This window comes from Bactrocera neohumeralis, unplaced genomic scaffold (assembly GCF_024586455.1).
Source record: "Bactrocera neohumeralis isolate Rockhampton unplaced genomic scaffold, APGP_CSIRO_Bneo_wtdbg2-racon-allhic-juicebox.fasta_v2 cluster09, whole genome shotgun sequence".
Taxonomy (NCBI): Eukaryota; Metazoa; Arthropoda; class Insecta; order Diptera; family Tephritidae; genus Bactrocera; species Bactrocera neohumeralis.
In genome coordinates this window covers 1,433,445-1,458,575 of record NW_026089622.1, presented here as the reverse complement: position 1 = coordinate 1,458,575, position 25,131 = coordinate 1,433,445, and the positions used below count along the sequence as shown (strand labels likewise).

At 34.3% G+C, this 25,131-nt stretch overlaps 1 protein-coding gene across 1 annotated transcript in view; it reads right to left on the bottom strand.

The window, feature by feature from the left end:
- Positions 1-25,131, bottom strand: part of LOC126764384 (uncharacterized) — a 108,411-nt gene that overhangs the window by 66,244 nt on the left and 17,036 nt on the right. The window contains exon 2 of the mRNA XM_050482083.1: positions 17,043-21,266. Within this exon, the coding sequence (XP_050338040.1) occupies positions 17,043-21,266 (4,224 nt within the window). The remainder of the gene's footprint in view (positions 1-17,042; positions 21,267-25,131) is intronic.

Sequence of the window (25,131 nt, the reverse complement as noted above, 5' to 3'; positions counted from 1 at the left end):
ACACATAGTTACTAACAGAAATGCACTTGTGAAGGGTATTTAGCTTCGGTGCAACCGAAGTTAACGTTTTTTCTTGTTATTGCCAGTAGTTGTTATTGTTGTTGGGTCGACAAAGCTGAAGTAGGCATTTAAGGAATGAGGCTGCGAAGCACTCATTATTATTGTTTTTTTTTTGTTTTTTTTTATCTATTTGTTTTGTGCACTATTTGTTTATATTATTATCAACAATTTGTGTGCACCGATTTTTATTCGATTGTTTGTTTTTATCTTATTATTTTTACTTGTTTACTTTTGCAAAATTTGAATACACGGAGCGAATTACCGAACACGTCCGTACACCTTGAACGCTAAAGTAATTTATGTTTTTTGTTTTATAAACCAAAAAAACAAATAAAAATATTAATATATTTTATTTTTATTACAAACTAATTTGATAATAAATTTGCGATCATCTTCCTTTTGTTTCTTCCAGCTTCTGAAATTCTTGCTGTTGTTGTTCGATATAATTTCCTAATTGACATACATCATTACTGTTGTAATCGTCTTTTAAAAATTTGGCTATGTTATTTAAAATGAAACAACTCGCTATTACGTGAGGTGCTAGCTCGGTCGATACACGAATTTTGTATTGAAGTATCGACAATCTTTGCTTCAATTACCCAAAACACCGTTCTATAATGACACGTTCCTTTGCAAACACTTTTATGAATTTTTTTTTTCTACTTCAGTTATTGGGTTCCGGAATAGTGTCATTAGCCATGGACATATTCTGTAGCCGTCATCCCCGAGCCGTCATCCCCGTTCGTTGCATTTTGCATTATCCTACATACCTCGCTGTTTCGTAAGATGCGTGAGTCATGAACTGAGCCAGGCCAGGATATGTCAACGCTTGTAAAAAGTTCTTTTCCATCACAAGTTGCCTGCACATTTATAGATTTATAGAGTGGAAGCCTTTTCTACAAATATGCTCATCGCTTTGATTGACTCCAATTGCAAATGGAAAGCAATAATTTGCATGCCATTTCCTTTGAGCATCTTTTATTTCATCTCCGTCTTTCGGGAATTTTATCCACTCGCTTGCTTTGGAAGATATAAGTTTCGCAACTTCCGCAATAGTTCACGACACAGTTGATTGATGGACCCCAATATCTGTAGCTATACCATTTTGGAATCCAGGATCTGCAAAATATTTAGCCATGATTCCTTTTTAGTGTACGCGAGTCAACTATAGGCGGGCTCAACAAAATTTTAGCAAGAGCTCACAAAAAAGAGCAAAAGCTTGTTTTTATGCATATGAAAGTGAGCAAGTGAGGATTAATAATTATACAGGTTTATATTCTTAGTTATTGATTTTTTATATAATTTATAATAAAATGAAAATACATAGGTTTGATGATAGTAGCATCTGCTGGTTGGCTAATTATTTTTTTGGGGAGTCAGAAGAAACCAGAGTTCGCAAATACTCATCACTGAGGAGTAAAATTTTTATCTTCCTCCTCACTACAACACAATTGAGGAGCAATAAATTTTGATTTCCGCAATTGTGAGTTCAAAGGAAAGAGTGCTCTTCTAGAATATTTCTCTTTAATACTTATCTTATCTTTTCGCTCTAATATTTTCCGCATAACTACGTGCTCCTCAAAATAATACTCCTCACAAGAGCGCTAAGTTTCTTTTTCTCATCTCAGGTTTTAGCACTCAGTATTTTGTATCGCTGATAAAGTCAGTTATGCAGCAGAGAGTGCACTTGAGCAATTTCTTATTCTCTTAGAGAGTATGTATATTTATAAATTTATGTTAAAGTTTAATTGTTGTTGGTGGAAATATTAACAGTTTTGGGTACATGCATGATTAACCGTAAATTTAAGTTGTATTGTGAGTAGGTAGTTAATCAGGAAGACGATGCAAAAATAGTGTTCTCTAAGAGAATTTCTCTATACAATGATTGTTTTTTTTTGTCATCGGTTTTTCCATACTCGGCATTTTTTCAATTGTCATTTTGGATTAAGACGCATTGCAGTTTTGTTAGCTTAAAATTTTATAAGTTAAAAATGGGCAGCTTTAGCCAAATTAGCCAAAGTAGTTCTATCTGTTCCATGTAGTCAAACTTCAGTGGAACGTGCCTTTAGTGCTCTTTCGTTAATTTTAACTAAGCATCGTTCCAGGCTCAACGCACAAAATATCAATAATTTCTTTTGATAAGGTTAAATGAAGAACTTTTTAATAATATGAATTTTTCTTAAGGTAATTTTTCATCAAAAAATTATCAACTTTATTTATTGAATTATTTGTGTTCTTTTTTTATTGAAATATATACATGTTTTGTTTGTTTTAATAAATAAGTACTTACTTAGCACGTTGTATGTACAAATACGGAAAATAACTAAATAAAAATTTCAGTGTCTATTCTTTATTTGTAAACTAGCTGACCCCGCAACCGTTGTCCTGCGTGAAATTATGTGTTTTGAAATGAAAAAAAGTTGAAACTATGTTGTGTCGAAGATGATTTATTTTCGATTTTTTACATTTCTTTTAATGTAGCGCAGCTTAATAAACATAATTTTTTGATTTCTGTTTTGGTGCGTAAATATACATAGAAGATGGGTTTCCAACTCGTCAACACGCCACATATGTATATCTGGCCGTGTGAAAAACATAGCATTTCCCGATTTCCTTGTGTCCTGTTGATTGTCAACGCAAAGGCAATTTTCCCTGGAAATTGAATACGTTCGAAGGCTGTCCCTTGTATTCGGTAACTGCGTCATAATCAGTCGGGTTCCATTACTCAGTTTCGGCGCATGAAGATTGTGAAACATAATAATGACAGATCCAACTTTGAGACGCAAATGATCCTGGGGCATACCAAGCCTCTCCAAAGAATTTGGAAAGTCCACTGGATAATTTACGGTTTCGTCTTCCTTGTCAAGACGATCGATCGATTTATATGAGCGCAAACCTCCCGGAATTTGACTTTGAATCTTCCAGTTTAAGTCATTAACATCGGTATTTTTGACAGCTAAAATTGCGCGTGCACTCAAGCAAGCATTTATGATAATTTGGCGAATGTTCGGATGAGTTCATCTTCCGTTGAAGTGAATTGACAAAAGGGAGGTGAAATTGATATCAAACCACTGGAAGTATCAACCGAAATTTGCCCATTTCCAATTCTTAGCGAATACAATGTAAAATGTCATCGGCAATGTCATTTTTTCGTATCCCATAATTAACGCGAATTTGAAGGCTGATATGTCAAAATGATCTTCGCGAAAAGTATGTGAACTTCAGTGGCATGCGAAGTAACTCTTGCATTGTCCTTCGTCTCTTTCCAGTGATTATCATGTTCCAGCAAATGCAACTGCTGGCATGCTTCTCAAAAAGTTGCACACACTGTACCATTCACAATACGCAATGACTTAAATGAAGTTGAACCGCGTGACTCACAACGGTCGGAAAACTTTCATGAATAACAAAAGAAAATATCCTACAAAGCGCTTTATTGCGGTTCACATATCGACCCATTTGATACTGCTGATCTCATATCGTTCAAGGCCAATAACCGCTATGTTGCTTTCTTTGGTGACGTACTTGCAAACGTATTTGATCGATTTCACCAATCTGCAATATTCAACATTGACATGAGTTTTGAATGTGAACTAGACAGAAGTGGTGAATATGGTACGATCCATGTGTTGTCAACTTAGTTGTGTTGTTAACGTCGATATTCACGCCTCTAAATGCTAAATGTTCTGCCATTGTCGTCTGGTGACCGACGCCGATATAGTGAATATCCATCATTTCCCATTTCCGTTTCCGAAAGAAAAGCACATGAGTAGTGTTTCGTGCATTTATTGTCAGACATACAAATGAAAGTGGGATTGTAAGGTTCGCTAGGTCCATGAACCATATTGGTTTTCACCACTTCGTATAATTCTGGATCCATCTCTGAATCAGGACTTTCCGCTGAAACGATTTCATCAATTTGATCCGATGTAATCACCATCCGCATCCAAAGAAGAATGTGTGCGTGCGGCAAACCTCTTTTTTGCTACTCAAGAGAATACATTCAGCATCTAACAGCACCATATATACCATCGGTTGCTTCAAGATAAAGACCGTCAAACATCGCAGCTATTGTTTAATAAGTCGTGCTGTGATATCGTTACGATCGCTAGCTGATTGACCGCGATCCATAATTCCGCTCGTATGTCATCGCATTTTGGGAGTACTCCTTGCCTTTCCTTGGGCTGCCATACGAAAAAGAACTGCAAAAGAACGCCGACCAATATTAGCGCGACCTCTTCGTGGCTTCGTAAAAAATTTCAATCTGTAATTGATCACTTCGTCTGAAACACACATAAAGTTTTCACTGAATAATTTTCAATAATTTTTCCTTTGCATGGAAAATGTTACTTTTTGGAATTGTCCAATTTTCCGACTTCTCCTCATGAAAAGTATAAGGTATTTTGTTTCTAAACCTTTCCCGATCCACAACAAACAACCTTTAAAAATTTCATCAAGGTTGGTTCAACCGTTCTTTTAGTGTTACTAACAAACAAACATCCATTTTTATATAACGTTTATATGGGGAAAAGGAAAGAGCTGTTTTTAGGGGGTTTCCGGAAATTATTCGAATTTTTCTCGCCGTAAAAACCATCTTTGAACTTCAACGAACATTTAAGAAAAAGAATTGGCCAAATTGGTCCAGGCGTTATTGAGTTATGCGCGTACATACAGTTTGACGATTCATTTTTATTCATATAGATACATATGTATATGCTTTTTCTTTTTTTTTCTTTAAATAAGAGACAATACTAATGAAAAGTAAATAAGATGAGTTTTATTTTTCGCATCACTTGAACACTCAGAGCGATAAAATTAAAGATGATGCGTTAGGCAAATAGTTATCTTTTAAAAATGCTCGCTCATGCTAATATATGAGTGAGCCAAATACGTGAGGAGTTTTTTGTGATGAGAATGTTAGTTAAGCTTGCGCTCCTGAGTATTTGAAATTATGTTCTCTTGCGGAATATTACTCATCAGAGCAAGAGCGTATTTTGATGGTTTTACGAACTCTGGAAGAAACACGTGGTGGTGCCCTCAGCAACATTGATAAAATTCGACTGTATTTAAGATTTTGTGCAGATCCTTAATTCCAAAATGGTATAGCCATATACATATGTATGTACTTATATGCGGAAGTTGCGAAACTTATATCTTCCAAAGCAAGCGAGTGGATAAAATTCCCAAAAGATGGAGATGAAATAAAAGATACTCAAATGACATGGCAAGCAAATTATTTTTTTTATTAAAATAAATTAATATTTTTATTTTTTTTTGGTTTATAAAATAATAAACATAAATACAATCCACTTTTTTATACAAAAATAAAATAAATGTAATTCACTATTTAATTAATAAAAATAATTTTCTAATAAATATTTGTTTTCTTTTATTTTGTGTACAAAAAAATTTTGAAATTTCGTCAGTTTCCATTTTATTATTATTTTTTAGCTCTACTTTTAATTCACTACCACTTGACGACATGTTTGCACTTTAAAAATAGTTGTAATCCATAAAAATATCATTTACTGATAGTCAGATATTCTTTATGTAGTGAGTTCTTATTAATAAAAAGCAGCCCTGTTTTTAGATCTCTCGGTCGTGAGTTTTCTTCTGAATGTATTTCTTTTCAATTGACAGACAGAAAACATAAAACGGTTTGTATTCGTACGTTTTTGAAATATTATTACCATTAATTTTAATTTAGAAAGAAGATATTTAGGCATTTGAAGCTGAATTTTTAATACATCGTTCTAATTCTCATCCGTATACTATTTTTGATAATTTATTTTTCAATATTTAAGTTTTGCATTTTCCACACCACCCCAGAGGTTTGCAATAAAGCGCGTTACAGACTTTTTTTAGGTGTTCGGTTCCCCGGTAGGCCTATTTTCACCTTTTCAACTTAAAATAAACATAATTAATAATTTACATAAAAATTTAAATAAAAATATTGCACAAAATAATTTAATAATTAATAAAGATTTCTAAGCTCTCACAATAGATGCATCCAAAATCCTACAACTCTATTAAATATATTAAAATACAGAAGCTAACTTTTAGAAGGGGGAGGTAGTTACCTATGTGAAATGCACAAAAATTTGATGTGCCGAAAATGAGGGCTGTCTTCCTGCCTATTAAAAATTCTTAAAGAAAAATATGTTCTAATTCTTACAAAAAGTATTTTAAAACGTCGGGTTGTGAATTTTCGCAGCAATAAAAAGCTCTACAATTTTTAATGTAAACTCTATTATTAACACTAATATGTATTCTTATTAAAAACTTCGACATATCTTTCTTTTCAAACTCAATTTCCAATTGATATTTTCCTATAACGGCTAACGAGCTGTCAATTTGTATATGTCAAACGACAAATTACCACCCAGGATTGTATCCTACTGCTTGCAAAAATTTGAAAATACTTGAAGCGTGTTTAAAAATTGCACAGAAAAAAACAACTGATTTAACATTAAACAACAACTAATATCCCAATAAAATTGAACAGATATGCAAAGTAATTCAATATAATCACTTAAATAACGTAAACACTTGCATTATTTAATATCTTTTAAAGTCTCGATCATCAAAATTTAAAATTTATATGTAGTTTAAATGCTAACACAACACCTTGATTACCATGAAAGTAGCAAAAAAAGTGTAACACAACAAGAGGTGAGTATATGTATGTAAACAAAGAAAAGGTTTATTACTGTATATACTGAGCTAGAAGGGAAATAGTGACCGAGCGTCTTGCATACATAGGAGCGCTTGGGCAAAAAGCGAAAACTTTGAAGCGCGATTTCTCGGTTTTTCATTTTTACGATTATTTTTAAATGGCGGGCAGGATAGAGAAAAACTAAACGTCGTATGGAATTGGGACAAAGTTTAGTATCTTTGGCATACAATAATCTTCTATTTAAACTAAAAAAAAACTGAGAAAAGTCCAGTTTGAACATATTTTTAAACAACATTAAGTAAAATTTGTTGGTCAAAAACCACAATTTTTGGTAAATTTTTAAAAAATTTGTAAAATTTTACACTTTTTTTTTGAATTTTCTTAGTTTAACTAGAGGATAAAATATTAAAAAATATGAATCTCATTGAATTTTTTGTTTTGATAGTAAATGCGACCTGCATCCTGCCCGCCGTCCGAAAAAATGCACATGTGAGATGCATCGAGCAATTGCTTCCCAAAGGCAGAATATCAAAGATTTCGTATCCAAAATATTTATGAAAGATGTTCAAGTATATACATATGTAACTATAAAGCCTAGAATCAATTATTTCTTTCCCTCCCAAAAAAATCCTCAAAAAAATCAATTTTTTGAAGCCTCTACAACAGGCTCCCCCCTTAACACTTGCAATTGTTCGTCCGCGATCTTACTGTTCGGCGACTCGAGATAAATGAGATTTTGTGTGCACACAGCCATAGATAAGTTGATCAGAATCTCCTTTCTTGCTCTCTCGCTTGTCAGCTGGCAGCGGACCCTGATCTTTTTTCTGAGCTGGCAACAAAACACAATCAGTGTCCCGTCAACCAACAGTTAGTGAAAAAGGCGGGATGCCAGAAGAACAGCGCTAAAACGAACTGCCAAAATTAGTGCGTTGTTAAAATTTTGCAAAATTATATGTCAGTAGTTTGTAAAATTATTTATATATATGGGTGACAAGGCCTACTGGGGAATCGAGCAACCAAAAATAATATCAGTAACGCGCCTTTTGCATACCTCAGTGGTAATGTGAAAACTGCAAAATACCCAAAAATTGTTTATAAAATGCCCAATCTAATATTTTTCAGCAGTAGCATCATTGACAAATGTTATAAAAAATGCGAGTTTTGACAGCTCTCTCTCGAACCAAAGAGATTCGTATCAAGTTATCTATGACACAGCGCCATACACGACACACATGTGTGCACACCGATCGTAAAAAATCAAATATTTTCGCGAACATGGATCGGCACGCGCACAAGCCCATACACGAGTAAATCGCAATCACACACATACGGATCGAACGCATATGTGTGTCGTGTATGGCCACTTTAAGCGAACTATCTATAACTACTAATAATTAAACATACTAGTTAGTATAAATAGAAGTAAGAACCATGTAATAGGTTAGTCTTAAGAGTATAAATAAAGAGTACACATTTCGGTGCAGCTCAAAATATATTCTTTTGACTTCTGGTAAAAATTAATTCGCACGAAGCACTTCCAAGCAAATGGTTGTCTGTTTTTTGGAAAACTGAACATATCGCCATAGAACAACACTGAACAATAAATTTTGAGTGGTATACAACCATTTGTTTGTCAGTTATCTCTCAACATCGATTTGATTAGTAAAGCACCGTAAACTCCTTTTTCTTTTATTTTATTCTCTTACGAGGGGCTAACATTTTGTAACACCCTTGAATTTTGAAAAACAATGAAGATATTATCGCTAATTAAAATTCGTTTTGTTAAGGCCGAGTTCGGGTGTAATCGAACCTAACTAAGCTCTTAATTAAAATACTTATAGCACTATAAGTTGGCATTGGGGATCGCAGTGGCAAGGAGCACTTGTGAGTAAGAAAGTTAAAAAAAAAACGTGACTCCACCCTTAAATAGATTTCATGTACATAAGTATCTTCTAAGCCGCGAAAGCTACAACAAGCAAATTCGCTTAGCGCAAATGCTATAAGAATGGTGTGAAAATAAATGAAATCGGATGATAACCCTGCCCACTCCTCATTTAACGGTACTGTTAAAAACCACTAAAAGTTCGATAAATCAATAACTAAATACCCCAAAGACATTGAGTTTTACCCTAGAGATGGTATGAGAGGGCTTTAAAGGATCTTCAATGTATAAATCAATCAACAATATCGGACAATGTGTGAGATAGAATACTTTCCAGTACGTATGTTTGTTAAAAATGAGTTGAATCGGGTCAATACTTCCCTTGGTCCTTATATGAATATTTTCGAATTTCCGGATAACTTTATACCGCATATATGTATGTCAGTTATCTTAATAAAATTGAGAGAGCGTATTTTTCTAGTAACATTGGAGCGGATGTAAATTTGTCATATAACTAACAAGCCTTATGTACCTGAACGTATTTCCTGGCTTTAATACTTGTAAGTTGCAAGAGTATGAAATGTTTGAAGTGTAGCCCTTACTTACTTCTTTAATAAAGGCTTTGACAACACCTGGAGGTATTTTCTCGGTTTTGATTTTTGCCCATTAGCAGTAGTATAAAATGTTGGCATTCTTGTTTATAATGATAATAAAATTCATTTAACATAATCCTGTTCATAGGTATACCACATTAAAGTTTATGGGGGGAAAAGTGAATGTTCTCTCCCATAATTTTTTAATATACATACAGCTTTACCAAGTCTCTTCCTTGGTGGAACAGTGAACTCAAGAATTTGAGAACACAACTAAAGAAGACTTTCAATGAGAGTTTTAGAACCAAAATCTGGCAGCCATATAAAGACAGTATGAAAGAATACAAAAAAGCAGTCAGGAAAGCTAAAAAGGACTCATGGCGATCTTTCTGTACATCGATAGAAAGTTGCACAAAGCCGCCAGGCTGAGTAAAATGCTATCCAAAGATCATATTAATACTGTCTACATTAGGGCGGAGGGAAGTGATTGGACCTCCTCGGCAAAAGAGTCTCTGGAGATAATAATTAAAACGCGTTTCCCGTGAGTCAGCAAACACCTTCAACGAGGGTTCAACCAGAACCACCGCTGAACGCAGCTGACTATCGAAGCCAAATAGTAGACAAAAGAAAAATCAAATACGCCATAAATAGTTTTGCACCATTTAAAGCGGCAGGTCCTGACGGGATTATGCCCATAATGCTGCAAAAACTGGTAGAACCAATGGTTCTAAGGCTAGAAAATATATACAAAGCTAGCATACAACTATCTTACATCCCAAGAAGTTGGAAAAGAAGTAAAGTTGTGTTCCTCCCAAAATCAGGCAGAAGAACACACGAGAATGCCAAGGATTTTAGACCTATAAGCCTTACCTCCTTTATGCTGAAGGTACTAGAAAGGCTAATAGATCTACACGTAAGAACAATAATGGCGGAGAAGTTATCGAAGTCACGAGGTGATAAGTGTAATTGAAAAATCACTACATCACAAACAATACACCATGGCTGCATTTCTAGACATAGAGGGCGCCTTCAACAACATAGAAGTAAATGCGATAATTAATTCTCTGGCACATGGTGGTATAGACGACACTGTGTGCAGATGGATACTATCGATGCTTGAGAATAGGAAGATTATAGCTTCAAACGGCGCTGCAACACAAACAAGCTTTGTGAGTAGAGGAACGCCTCAAGGGGGGGTCCTCTCTCCGCTTCTATGGGTTGCAGCGCTGAATTGTTTACTTCAACAGTCAGCGAGATTATGGAAAGAGCACTTCGTAGGTTAAACCTATGGGCTAAAAACAATGGTCTAGGAGTTAACCCGAACAAAACAGAACTGATGCTATTCACTAGCAGAACCAAAATACCTCAGTTTCAACTTCCGGTACTAAACGGTACAACACTCACTCTATCCCCCACAGCTAAATACTTGGGGGTGGAGATTGACACCAAACTGTCCTGGAAAATAAATATGTAAAATAAATATAGCATACATGGCCTACTATACTTGTAAGAAAATCGTCAACAAGAATTGGGGCATTAAACCAAGTATAATCATGTGGATGTATACGGCTGTCATAAGACCTAAACTTACATATGGAGCTCTGGTATGGTGGCCAGCGCTAAACAAACAATACAATATTAGAAAATTAAATGGAATACAAAGAGCAGCATGTGCGGGTGTTACGGGTGCAATCAGGTCATGTCCGACTGGTGCGCTCAATGTGATCCTGCATCAACTACCAATGGACATTTTTATTCACAAAACAGCAGCTATTGCGGCGATAAGAATAAAAGAATTGGGAGGTTGGAATCAGCAGAACTACAGACATAGTGTAATTCTAAACAAGTTCACTATTAACAAATCAGACTACATTCTCCCAAAGCTGGATTTCAATAGACACTTCCAGGTGAGGATACCATCTAGACGAGAATGGAGAAGAGGTTCAATGGTAGAGGAAGATACCACCTCAATCTATACCGACGGGTCCAAAATGGACTGTGGAGTAGGCACGGGGGTATTCTCCGCTGATCTAGGCATAGCTCTCTCTATACGTCTACCGAACTCGGCTAGCATCTTCCAAGCAGAAGTGCTAGGCATAGAAAAAGCCTGCGAAGTTCTATTAGAAAACCACGGGAATATACATAAAGCAACTATATTTACGGACAGCCAGGCGGCCCTACTGGCATTGTCTTCACCCATGACAAATTCCAGTACAGTTCACAACAGCAAGAGAGCACTAAGCTCAATAAAAGACAAGCTCCAGCTAAACTTGATCTGCGTTCCCGGCCACAGGAACATTTTCGGTAACGAAAAAGCAGACGAGTTGGCAAAGGCAGGAGCTTTCCTCAATGAATCCAAGGCGGAGCTAATACCAAGCCCGAATTACGATATAATAAAACTCCGGTTTACCGTACTGAGCGGCTTGCCGTCCAGTTTATTAATCATCATTTTATTCTTTACAAAAATCTTATTTCCTAAATTTACCTGAAGCCGTTGTGCTGACTTCACATATTCTTTATAAAAATCTTACTTGCTAAATTTACCTGAAGCCGTTGTGCTGACTTGACATTCCTCAGCATCAACGACCCGGCATATCTTATATATGTACATATGTATGTAGTTGAATCTGAAGATTCAACTTACATTTCAGAGAAATAAAAATATTTAAAAAATACTTGTCTTTTTTTGTGTGTCGACGAGTTTGACAGTGGTGGAGTCGTTTGACGACGCAACTCCCCCAGCGTTACTGTTTGAACTCTCCTGAGTTCTTGTATTTACAATTTTTATTTTTGTTGTTTTTTTCTTTAATATTATTACTAGGATTGCTACTACTACCATTACAATGATTATCAATGATATATTAATACCATATGATACATTTTTATGGTATTTTAATTCTGCAATTTCTTTTATGTTTTCTATATTTTTTATTGCAATATCATTGAATGTTAATTTTGGTGTGTAACTTTGGTTTAATTTTTCGGCAGGGTATATAATTGTATGAATATATTCTGTTTTATTATTTTTAAATTCTTGTTTTAAAATTTCCATTTTACAATTTACAAATTTGATTATATAGTTATTTTTTAATACAATTTTTCTGTCATCGCAGTTTTGTTTTATTACATCATTTTTTGCATTTCTTATTAATATTGTGTCATCGCTTATTTCTTGTATTGATGTTTTGTTATTATATTTAAATTCGCAAGTATTTGAAAATATGCAGCTTTTACTCAATTTTAGATTTTTAAATGCTTTATTTTCTACATAATCAAAATAGTTTTCGCCAATTTTTATAACGAATTTTTCTTTTTCAATAATTTGTAATTTATTTCTATTTGGCATTGGGGTTATTAATTGAATCTTAGTTTGAAAAAATGTTCTTGGTATCTGAATTGCAAATATTATTGTATCGTTTCTGTATACTACTACTCCTACTTTTGATAATTTTAGTTTGTAAAAATCAATCTCGTATTTTTCAATTTCTTCCCTAGTTAACATACTTGGATGTACCATATTGTATTTAGCCGCCGCTATATTATTTTGTATTTCTTGAACTTTACTTTCTATGAATTTTAGTTTATTCATTTCATCATTATACAAAATTTTACTTTCAATTCTATTTTCCTCTTTGTTTATTATATTTAAAGTTTCTATTATTTGTTTCCTATCTGATTCTATAGTTCCTTTTAATAAGTTTAGTGATCTATTTAAATGTTCATTAATTACTATTTGTTTATTTAAATTTACAATGGCATTATGGCCATTTTCTTCAATAATTTTTAAATGGTTCAAAATGTCTTGTCTGTCATCATCATCCATGACTCCAAACATCCATTTATATGCTATTCCTCCTATATTTATCAAGCCTCTTTTATTTCTCTTTTTGATATTCGGTGTTATTGATGTGATTTTTGCTTTTATATTTTTTATTTCATCAAACAACATTTCTTTATTTTCAATATTTAGTTTTTCAATATTTTCTTTAACCTGATCAACTATGTCTGCTATCTTGTTCGGATTTATAGTATGTATAACTGTACTTATTTCGTTAACTATTTCTATGTCCGCTGTTTGTATAATTGTATACCCCGCATCTTCTATTATTGGTGTAATTTGCAAAAGTGCTGTCACCAATGATATGATTATTGTTAAAAAAATAATTACTATCGTCATCTGTAAAAGTAAAAATGTATAACCGTTTTAGGTTTTGATTTAAAAAAACTTAAATTGGATTTTAGTCGCCTCTTACGACAGGCATCTCTTACCATGGGTATATTCTAGAAAGACCCCTTACCCACTGGGGTAAAAAAAATCATGTATATATATGTAGAAAAAAAATTAAATGTTATTATCTCCATTAAATGCCCTTAGACTGAATGAATCGTCATCATCCTCATTTGGATTTTCTATGTTGCTAATTTCATTGGTCTTTTTATATTTGCCGGATGGACGTTTTGTAAGGGAAAGATTCTGAAATATGGTTGATCCTTATGCCGTACTCTTTTGTAGTTTTTAATTGGTCCTGTTTGTCTGTTTTCTATATATTCTTCTCTGTTTTGATTTAATTTGGCTATTGTTTTCTGTTTTACTGTATTTATTCTATCTTGTAATATGGATGGACAAATGTTTTCTTTGGCGTCCCTTGGAGAACATTTGATAGTTGAGTGGTACCTATCGTTATAGTTGCATATAACAATTTGTATCCTCATTTCTGTTGAAAGACTAGAGTCCTCAATTCCTGTTAGTTTTTCCAACAAGGTTGAGTGCAGTCTCTCAATGTCTGCATTTCCTGTATGGCTATTTGGTTTTGTGTGATGGACTTCTACATTTTCGGCATTTAAATATTTTATTAATTGTTCTGCTCTATCATTCATAAATCTCTTAAAAGTAGCTGGGGCATTTTTCAACCCGAAAGGCATTCGGACGTATTCATATCGTCCTGCCGGAGTGACAAAAGCTGTTTTCTGGATGTCCCTTTCTGCCATTAAAATCTGATGGCAACCTTTTGCTAGATCTATGGTGCTAAAGTACTGTGCTTTGCCCAATTTATCTAAGATTCTTTCAGTATTCGGTAGAGGATACTTATCGCCTACAGTCAATTGGTTTAACCTCCTATAATCAACCACTAGCCTGAATTTTTGTATTCCTGAATTATCTATCTTTTTCGGTATTATAAGAATAGGTGAGCTATATCTACTGTGACTTTTTCTAATTAGATAAGTTTATTGAAATGCTTTAATAATTTTTTCGATTTCCTTTTTCTCATTTGATTTTAAATGATCAAGGTTGATGTTTTTTACTTCACTTATATCTAATGAATAAACTTGCTCTTGCATAGTTTTCATATAGAATGGAAGATTCACACCATTTTTTAAAATTATTGTCCTTTTTTCGATATCAATGGTTTTAACGTTTTTTTTAAAAAAGGAATCATTTTCTATTAACAAATCATATGGTTTATTAAAAATTACCGTAAAGTGCTACAAATTTCGAGCTACATAGATACAATTCCAAAGAATTTTTTTTCAATTGAGATGTCTTATTAAAAATTTCATAAATATTTAAGATACATACAATATTTTATTAATTTTTATTGATGTCAGCACTTTTGCCACCTTCGCTCACTTAAATAGCGATTATTTCCATTAGCATTAAGGATTTCGAATTGCACTTAACCCTCTCGTTCGAAAAGCAATAGGTGTGTTCGACCAGCTTCTATCCGTCTATTAATGAAATTATCACATTCACACTCGAATATGGCATTTCGTTGCCATAAACGTAACTCTTCCGTATTCATTTGAAAATTTGTTTCAGGTAGAGGTTCAAACAAAAAATCCATAATTTCCCTTAAAAGTAGCTTTTATATTTCATATATATAGTGCTATAACTTTACACACATAATCTAAGTACGCAATTTTATATTTTAAAGGAATTTTAACAAATTAACTTCTGTATCTACTGCTGCTTTTTGTTTTTCTTTTCTCGTTTGTTCGTTTCTTTTTCTAATGGTATTGTTTTTGAATTGATTGAAACATTTTACAAAGAAAGTATTGGCTTCAAATAAAACTACTACTTAAATTACTAAATTATTAGTTGAATAGTATTTTACCTTGCTGTTGGTGCTGCTCTTGCTTTTGTTAATGTTGTTGTTGTTGCTTTTTGTTAATGTTGTTGCTGTTAGAAACTTCTCTTCTCCCTGCTGATCATAAATATTTCACTTTCCCTTTGCCGCTGTCAGTAGCTTGAATTTCGTTCACCATCCTTCTCGTGGTTTTCGTCGCCGCCTTCGTTTCCGGTCAGCTCCATCACTTGTAATACTTTTCTGCACTATAGCTGCTGCTGCTGTTGTTGCTGTTGATGTTGTTGTTTGTTTTTTTTTTTTTTTTTTTTTGCTGAAGATCTTGCTGCTGTCTCCGCTGTTGCTGCTGTTTATATTGCTGTTTGTTTTTTTTTTTTTTTGTTAAAGCTGCTTCTGCTGTCTCCGCTGTTGCCGTTTTAGTGTTTTCAACAGTTTTCTTTATTTTTTCTCAAAATAATTTTTGTTTTGCACTTTTCACAAATTTTTTCACTTTTTGAATTATGTTTTTGCTTTTGCTATAATTTTCCAACTCAAATGTAATATTTTGTTCTGCTTTGGGATTTATATGATTAGCTGTATCTTTGTCACTTTTCTTTTAATAATGGTACTTTTGTTTAATAATAATTTATTTAGCTTTTATTTAGCTTTCTTTGCTAGCTGAGCGAAGCTGAGAGAGAATATGGAACCGTATCCTACCGACTGCGCCAATTACGATATAATAAAACTCCGGTTTACCGTACTGAGCGGCTTGCCGTCCAGTTTATTAATCATCATTTTATTCTTTACAAAAATCTTATTTCCTAAATTTACCTGAAGCCGTTGTGCTGACTTCACATATTCTTTATAAAAATCTTACTTGCTAAATTTACCTGAAGCCGTTGTGCTGACTTGATATTCCTCAGCATCAACGACCCGGCATATCTTATATATGTACATATGTATGTAGTTGAATCTGAAGATTCAACTTACATTTCAGAGAAATAAAAATATTTAAAAAATACTTGTCTTTTTTTGTGTGTCGACGAGTTTGACAGTGGTGGAGTCGTTTGACGACGCAACTCCCGCTTGGATCGATAAAAGGAGAGATCAATAGACAATTTCAGCAAATTGCAAACAACAGGTGGAAAAACACTACAAAATGCGTCATAACTAAACAATTATGGCCAACATATGACAGGAAAAGAACCAATGACTTATTAAATAGGTCAAGAAAAAGTATTTACAGAATAACAGCTACCACAACAGGGCACTGGCCATTTGGGGAACATGCGTCCAAAATGGGAGTGCCCTACAACGACATCTGCCGTGGCTGCGGAGTAGCAGGGAACAAGGAAACAATCTTCCACTTTCTCTGCGAATGCCCAGCTCTAGCACAGATCCGACACAAAACACTCGGAATCCACCAAGCACCAAACCTTGAATAGATTTCCACCAAAAGCATATCGGACATAAGTAGTTTCATCGAAACCTCAAAATGGTTTGAGAGAGAAGGTGAAACGTAATAGCAGTTACAGGAGGTTCTACGAATAGTGTATCAAAATGGCACATCAAGTGCTAATTGAGCCCGATAGGGCTGCACTCCTACCTACCTACCTACCTAGCTTTACAAACATATGGAGGTATTTTCTTGGCTTTGATCCTTGCAAATTGCAGGAGAATAAAATGTTTGCATTTACTGGTTTATAATGATAATAAAATTAATTTAACATAATTCATAGGTAATAACATTAAAGTTGTATCATACATACCTTGTTCATGCAAAGTAACGACCGTTTCCAATCCAACGGATTTTTCTTCACATGTCTCGTGAAATATTCCATTAAACAGCTCTCGTTCTATTTCGCTTCTTCCTGCAAATTTAAAGTCCTCTTTTAAAAGGTCAAGTGGTTCAGAATTCCTTTTGGTTTCGTCTATTGGGGTAACGCTTGCTTTGGGAACAAAATCATTGATGGATTCTTCATCTGCTTTAGGGTTTGGAATAACAGATAAGCCATCAACAAGTACACATTTATTTTCGAGCTTGACTGCAAAACTGAGAGTTCCTTTTTCATAATCAGTTAGCTCAGAAAGCTTTGTCTTCTCTTGAACTAGGCTTTCGTCTTCTTTCTCAACCAAATGTGCTATAGGGTTTGAAATATCAGATATGCCAGCAGTAGGCTCAAATTCACTTTCCTGTTTCATTGAAGATGTGAGCGTTTTTTTGTTATCATCTGCAATTCCAGGCATATAAGACACATTGTTGAACGGTTCTTGTGACACGGGCTTTGAAATATCAGATACGCTATCAGCACATTCATTTGTTTTTTTTATTGCAGATGTGAAAGCTTCGTTTGCGTCATCAATTGGTCCAGAATGATTTGTATTTTCATGTACTGTTGTAATGTCTTTAGTGAAAACTAATTTGAAACCCCATTCTCCTCGTGTTATGAGGTTTAAAATATCAGTTATGCCTTCAACAGACTCACTTTCCTCATTCATTGCAGTTTTGACCCTTCCATTGACATCTACAGTTGGTTCAGAAAGATTTTGATTTTCATGTCCTGCTATTAATCCCTGTTTATGAGACATATTGTGAAGTGATTCTTCATGTAGTGCGGGCTTTGAAATATCTGATATGCTATCGATAGACTCACATACATTTACGTTTTCGTTTTTACCTGCGAAAGCCTCTATTACATCATTTATTGGTTCTAAATCTTTTGTATCCTCATAGACTTCGTTTATGGCTTCGTTTTGCGCCAAATTGTTGGGGGCTTCTTTTTGCTCTTCGGACATATGAGCCCCTTTCGCATTATAAATTCGTTCAAAATATTTCTTATTGTCATGAGCTGGAGTTACCGCATTGTGAAGCAATTCATCATAAGCTATCGATCTTGAAATATCAGATATTCCGTCAATCGACTCATAATCCACATAATTTTTTATTTGGAATGCGAAAGCATCATTTACATTATCAGTTGACTCAGAATTATTTGACAGATTAAATATTGTAGTTATGTCTTCCGTATGAACCAAACTTAAACCCGATTCTTCTTTTGTTATGGGGTTTAAAATGTTAGTTACGCCATCAAGAGAGTCACTTTTATTTTCCAGTTTTTTTGCTGATGTGATCGCTTCTTTGACTTCATTAGTTGGTTCAAAATAATTGTGATTTTCATTTCCTGCAAATATTCCCTTTTTATAAGACATATTGTTAGGCGATTCTCCATCTGGTACGAGCTTTGAAATAACAGGTATGCTATCAAAAGGATCACATTCACTTACGATTTTCAATGCAGATATGAAAGCTTTTTTAGCATCATCATCTGATTCAGAAAGAACTGTGGTTATGATTTCCTTGTTAGCCGAAGTATTACGAGATTCTCTATTTCTCAAGGGGTGTGAAATATCAGATATACTTTCAATAAGCTCAAATGCTTTTTTGTTTTCGGTTGCACCTATTAAAGCATCTTTTACAACATCAATTGGTTCAAACCCTTTTTCAACGTCATAAACTTCAGCTTTGTCTTTGTTTTGTGTCAAATGGTTAGGCGCTTCGTTTTGGACTTCAAATGGGGACTGACATCTAACATAACAAGTTGGCTCAAATTGGCTTTTATTGTCATGAATTGTGGTTATTTCTTTTATGAGAATCAAATTTTTACACGCTACTGCGTGATTAAAAAACTTTGAAAAATCGGAAGTATTATCGACCGACTCATTCTCTTTATAGTTTTTGATTTGAGTTGCGAAACTTTCTTTTGCATAAATTTTAGTTACGTCTTCCTTGAAAACCAAATTGTTACGCGATTTTCCATATGATATAGGTTGTGAAATATTAGAGATACTATTAACAGAATTAGGTCTATTTCCGTTGTTGATTGCAGATGTGAAAGCTTCTTTCACATCAACAGTTGGTTCAGAATGACTTTTGTTTTCATAAAATGTGGTTACCCCTTCCTTGTTATCCAAATTGTTACCCGATTCTCTCTGTGATAAGGGTTGTGAAATATCAGGTATGCTCTCAATAGGCTCACATTCATTTCCGTGTTCGGCTTCAGATGTGAAAGCCTCTACATTAGTAATTAAATCAAATTCTTTTTTATTTTTACATACGATAGTTATGTGTTTATTTTGAGCCAAATTGTTGGCCGCTTCATCTTGCACTTCAGATGTATGAGCACCTTTCAAATTATGAATTGATTCAGAATTGTTTTTGTAATTAATGGGTGTTGCCAAATTGTTACCCGCTTTTCCATGAAATATCGATCTTGTAATGTTAGATTTTTTATTAAGTGATTCATATTCGTTATAATTTTTTATTTCAGATATGAAAGCTCTTTTTACATTACTAGTTGATTCCAAATCATTAAAAGACTCACTTTCACTTTCCAGTTTTGTTGTAGATGTTTTCGTTTCTTTGATATCGTCACCTGGTTCAGAGTGACTTTGATTTTCAAATTTTGTATTTACCACTTGCTTATAAGCCATATTATTAAGCGATTCTTCATGGGTTATGGGTTTGGAAATATCAGTTAATCTATCAAAGGCCTCTCTGTCATATTTTTTTTTTAATGTAGATTCGACGGTTTCTTTGATATCGTCGGATGTTTGAGAATGGTTTTGATTTTCATATCCTGTAATTACAACTTTCTTAGAAGCCAAATTGTTAAGGGATTCTTCATGTTTTATTGGTTTGGAAATACTAGTTACGCCATTAAAAGCCTCACTTTCACTTTCCTGCTTCATTTCAGATGTGGCCGTTTCTTTGATATCATCAGTTAGTTCATAATTATTTTGATTTTCATGTTTTGTAATAACTACTTCCTTATAAACCAAATTGTTAAGTGATGTTATGGACTTTGAAAAATCAGATATGGCATCGATGGTGTTTATGGTTTTGACTTCAGAAGTGAAAGCTTCTTTTGTATCATAAATTGGTTCAGAACGATGTTTACTCTCATACTGTGGGGTTACGTCTACTTTATTAACCAAACTGTAGCGGGATTTTCCATAAGACATGGATTGTGAAATATCACTGAAACTATCAATAGACTTTAGTTCATTTTCTTCGTTGATTGCATATATCAAAGCTTCCTTTATATCATCAATTGGTTCAGAATGATTTTTATTTTCATAACCTGTGGTTACGCATTCCTCATTAGCCAAATTGATAGGCACTTGAGTTCTCGATCTTGAAATATCAGATATTTTATCAAGCGATTCATATTCGTTATAATTTTTTTGAGATATGAAAGCTATTTCTATATTGCCAGTTGATTTAGAATTATTTGGCTGATTAAAAACTAATGTTACGTCTTCTGTATGGTCCAAATCATTAAGAACCTTACTTTCACTTTTCTGTTTCATTGTGTGCGTTTTTTTGATATCGTCACCTGGTTTAGAGGGATTTTGATTTTCTATTTTTGCAGATGTGACCTTTTCTTTAATATCATCAGTTGGTTGAGAACTATTTTGATTTTCATATTCTGTTATTACTACTTCCATAAAAGGCGAATTGTTAAGGGATTTTCTACGTGATATTGGTTTTGAAAAGTCAGATATGCTCAAAATAGACTGACATTCATTTTTGGTTTCAACTTCAGGTGTGAAAGCTTCTTTTGCATTATCGGTTGGTCCAGAATGATGTTTACTCTCACACTGTGGGGTTAAGTCTTCCATGTTACCCAAATTATTATGCGATGTTTCGTACTTAGGGCTTATATTTTCCTTAAAAAACAAATTGTTGAATGATTCTCCGTTTGGCATAGGTTTTGAGATGTCAGGTATGCCATCAATAGGCCCACATTCAGTATCGCTTTTAGGTGCAGATGAGAAAGCTTGTTTTACACCTTCGGTTTGTTCAAAATCTTTTTTATTCGCATAAACTGCGGTTATGTCTTCGTTTGGACCCAAATCGTTTTGCAATGCTCGAATATTAATTTTATCTTTCACTCCACATTTGGTTAAATCATCCAAAGAAATGTGAATGCCTGCAAACATAAAGTTATTATCAGAGATTTCTAAGTTTTGAGCCACATATGTACGTTGGTAGGAATAATACATAAGAAAATTTGTTTTGACTCAATCTAGTTTTAATTTTTCGATTAATCATTATTTCAAAATAACCTAACAACATTTTCGGAAATTTACAGTGGCATGAATGAACCACGAAATAAAATGGAGCATGAGTGAAACAAAATTTTAATATTGGTTAAAACTGGTTTATATCTGACCGCATAACCTGAAAATGTTGAACATATGTACATGTGTAATATTATGTATGTAATTTGAAGTACTGAAGCGTAATCAATAAGACACTCAATTTCGAATTTTGTGATGATACGTTATTTTGCATTTCAGGTGACGATTTATATATATACATATATGTATATACATATGTATATTTATTTATGTATTTATATTACATTTTTATTTATATGTGTTATTATATTATTTGGTTGTTCAACTTTAATCGTGTTCATTAGGTTTTTGGCTTGTATGCACGGATTGTAAAACAGTTTATTTCGAGTTAATTGTCGGTTGATTTTATTTATGCACTTAATTTCAAGGGTTTCTCTGACCGGTTCTTCGGTGTTTGGAAGGAAACACAATTTTACTAGTGGTCGAGTTAGCAAGCCAGTTTGTGTTCGTACATCTACTATTCTTATATTCAGTTGGGGGAATGCATTCGTCCTGTATGATGACGCATTCACCCGCACTGGGTTCCTTCTGGATCGTTTTCCACCGATGTCTCTTATGGAGATCTATGAGGTAATATTTCCTCCATCTAAGGCTGAATTCATGATGATGAATTTTGATTTTTTTTCATGGGTTTATTAAATTGAGTGAGTTTCCTTCTGTCTCAGGTATGGCGAGAAGTGGAGCTCCTCTGAGAAAATGACCAGGTGTAAGAGCTGTGAAATGGGAGGGATCTTGCGAGATAGGTCGTGAATTTAGTACGGCTTCGATACGAGAGAGCACTGTAGTAAACTTCTCATAACTCAATTTATGAATACCTGCCGTTTTCTTTAAATGGGACTTAAAGCTTTTTATCTGGATTCCCAGGGTCCGGCCATGTGGGGAGAATATGGAGACTTGAACCGACAATCGATCCCTTGGGTTGCATTTTTTTTAACAAGCAGTACCCCTTCTTTCATGAGTTTTACAAACTCTTACTTTGTGACTCTTTAAGCGCAAACAAAGTCTTTTCCATTGTCGCTCATAATTTTTGATGGAAATTCCCATCGCCCGATAAGGAGTGCAAATGCTGCTAGAAAAGCCGCAGTAGTTCGATTCGAACATAGCTCGAAGTGCATTGCCTTTGTCGTAAACCATACAAGGACAGCCACATACCCTTTACTAAATGAGGAAGATCTTAAAAAAGAGGCCTCAGGATAGGAACAGCAAAGTCAACACCAGTAATGGTAAAGACATAAAAATCGTCTTTTTGATTTGAGGATTTAGTCGCGGTATATAAAATTCTTTTTGGACCATTTGCTTTATCAAGCGATGTTCACTATGCAATGTAAGGTGGTGAAGATATATTATGTAGAAATAAATGAGTAAAACGAGATTTCTCAGGTATAAAAATGGGATGCTGTTCGTTGGCTGGAATTGGATAGTCTTCCATTTTCCCGGATTAGTTCCTTAGTGTCCAAGAATGGATTTAAAACGGTCGTATTTGGAGAAACTTTGATTTTTTCCCGACTGAAAAAGCGAGCTTGTGTATACATGATGAGGCTGATCTTAGCATGTTGCAGGTCGGCGCGCTATAGTTGTGAGGAAGGATCATTATACCAAAGATACATTTTGTGAATTGTTAAATTGAGATGGGATTGGACAACTGAAACAATTATTGATAACAGAAGTGCGCCATTCACTTCGAGCCGTGGCAGGCTTAGTGTTTTCAAGGGTGCAAATTTAGCTTTTCCTTCCAAAAGATGTGAAGATATTTTGTTATCGTACTGAGTGCGTACGTAAATTGTTGCACAATAGGCCTTTTCAGAGGCATCTTAGAAGCCATGTATTTCTACATTTTAATTAGGGACGAAATTTAGAATACTCTAATTTCGGAAATAGTATGCAATGCTGAATTTAGTGCTTTGATCAGTTGAGATAGTGATTTGCACGCTAATGACAGACTGAGGCTACCTGATAGAATATCGTCAACGTATAGTATGTTTCTGTTTGTAACACAGAAATTGCTAAAGGCAAATTTGTTTCACACGTTTTTGTCACTTCATGCAGTGCCTTGATCCCCAAATAGGCTGCGCAATTGATGCCAAAGGTGACGGTTTTAAGTTTGTAGTCGCTGATTGGACTATTACTTGATTTGCGGAAGACTATACGTTGGAAATCTCGGTCATCTTTATGTACTAGAAATTGTCTATAAAGTTTCTCTACATTCCCTTTAAAAACATGTTTGCCAATTTATTATTAGCAGCATGAGATTTGGTTGTAAGGTTGGCCCTATGTATAGTGCATCATTGAGTGATTTGGCTGAACTCGTATACTTAGAGGCATTGAAAATATCGTACTTTTGTTCTAATTTTATAATGTCTTATTTTCTCATGATGTGGAAGATAAAAGAATAAATATCCACCTTTACATACTTTTTCATATGGTACAGTTTCTTCCTTGGGATTGAGGTCAAGATATTCATCCATCACATTATCATACAAGGTGTGTTCCAAAGTAAACAGGACGCTTTGAATCTAGCGCCCCCTTGTGGCGCCCTTTATATGTCGACTGGTGAGTTAGAATCTGCTATTTTTATCGATTGTCTAGTGCTAATTTCATGACATTTCATCGAAGTTATTGCGTTTAAGCGTCAGTATGTTTGTGTTGGTAAAACTTTTACCGAAACGTTTCAATTGGTGAAACAAGTTTATGGAGATGATTGGCTATCCCGTAGCAGGGTGCACGAGTGGTTTCAACGTTTTTGAATAATTCTTCCTCCCATTCCCGAAATTTGAAAATTAGAATTTTTAACTGGCAACTTTAGCTGATTTTGAGCCTTAGATGATATAAAGAATCTTTGAGAGCCTTCAACTATTAATGCTCTTAATTTGAACAACTGTCCTCTATGTTCAATAGATATGACCGCTGTGGGTCAAAGGATTTTGCTTGATTTTCTAAATGGAGTTTGTTCCTCCCTATTTTCGGGACTAGATATCTTGGGACTACATGATATAGTTGTGGCCACTAAGCCAGTAGTTTTAAGAGATTTTATATGGTTTTGTTTCATATTCTGGAAATTGGTTATGTGAAGCAATTAATGATGTCCTCGTTGAGAGTGCACACAATTGAATTTGCTTTCACAGTCTTTTGTCCCATGAGAATTGGACAGAAAGTTTATGCAGAGTTTATGTTGTCGGACAAAAATGTTCCTATCTGAAACAGACATTTTTTAACTTATCGCAAGGTCTTATATTATGACCTCCTTCATAAATTTCACACAATTATTGGCAATTAGTTGTTTGATTAGACACGAATGTTTAGCTTCTATTAGCGTGCCTATGATATTGTATATTATTGCTGGCTTGGGGTTTAAAAAAGTTTTTATTCGACTCAATTTGATAATTTTTTGGCTTGACTATTTTTTTGTCAACTCGCTCAGCCATTTCGTACTGACTTGTTAAGAATTCTTTCATTTGATGCCATTTTGGCGATTTCTTTCTTGCTCCCATCGTAGCAAAGCAGCATCAGGCAGTGTTGCTGCACAAATATTTACTAGGACAGGGTCCCATGATTCTGTGGAAATCTTTTGTGTTTCTAACACAGATAAACAATTAGTCACTGCCGAGTATAGTTTTTGAAACTCTTGGCTGGTTTCTTGTTGAATTTTACTTAAAT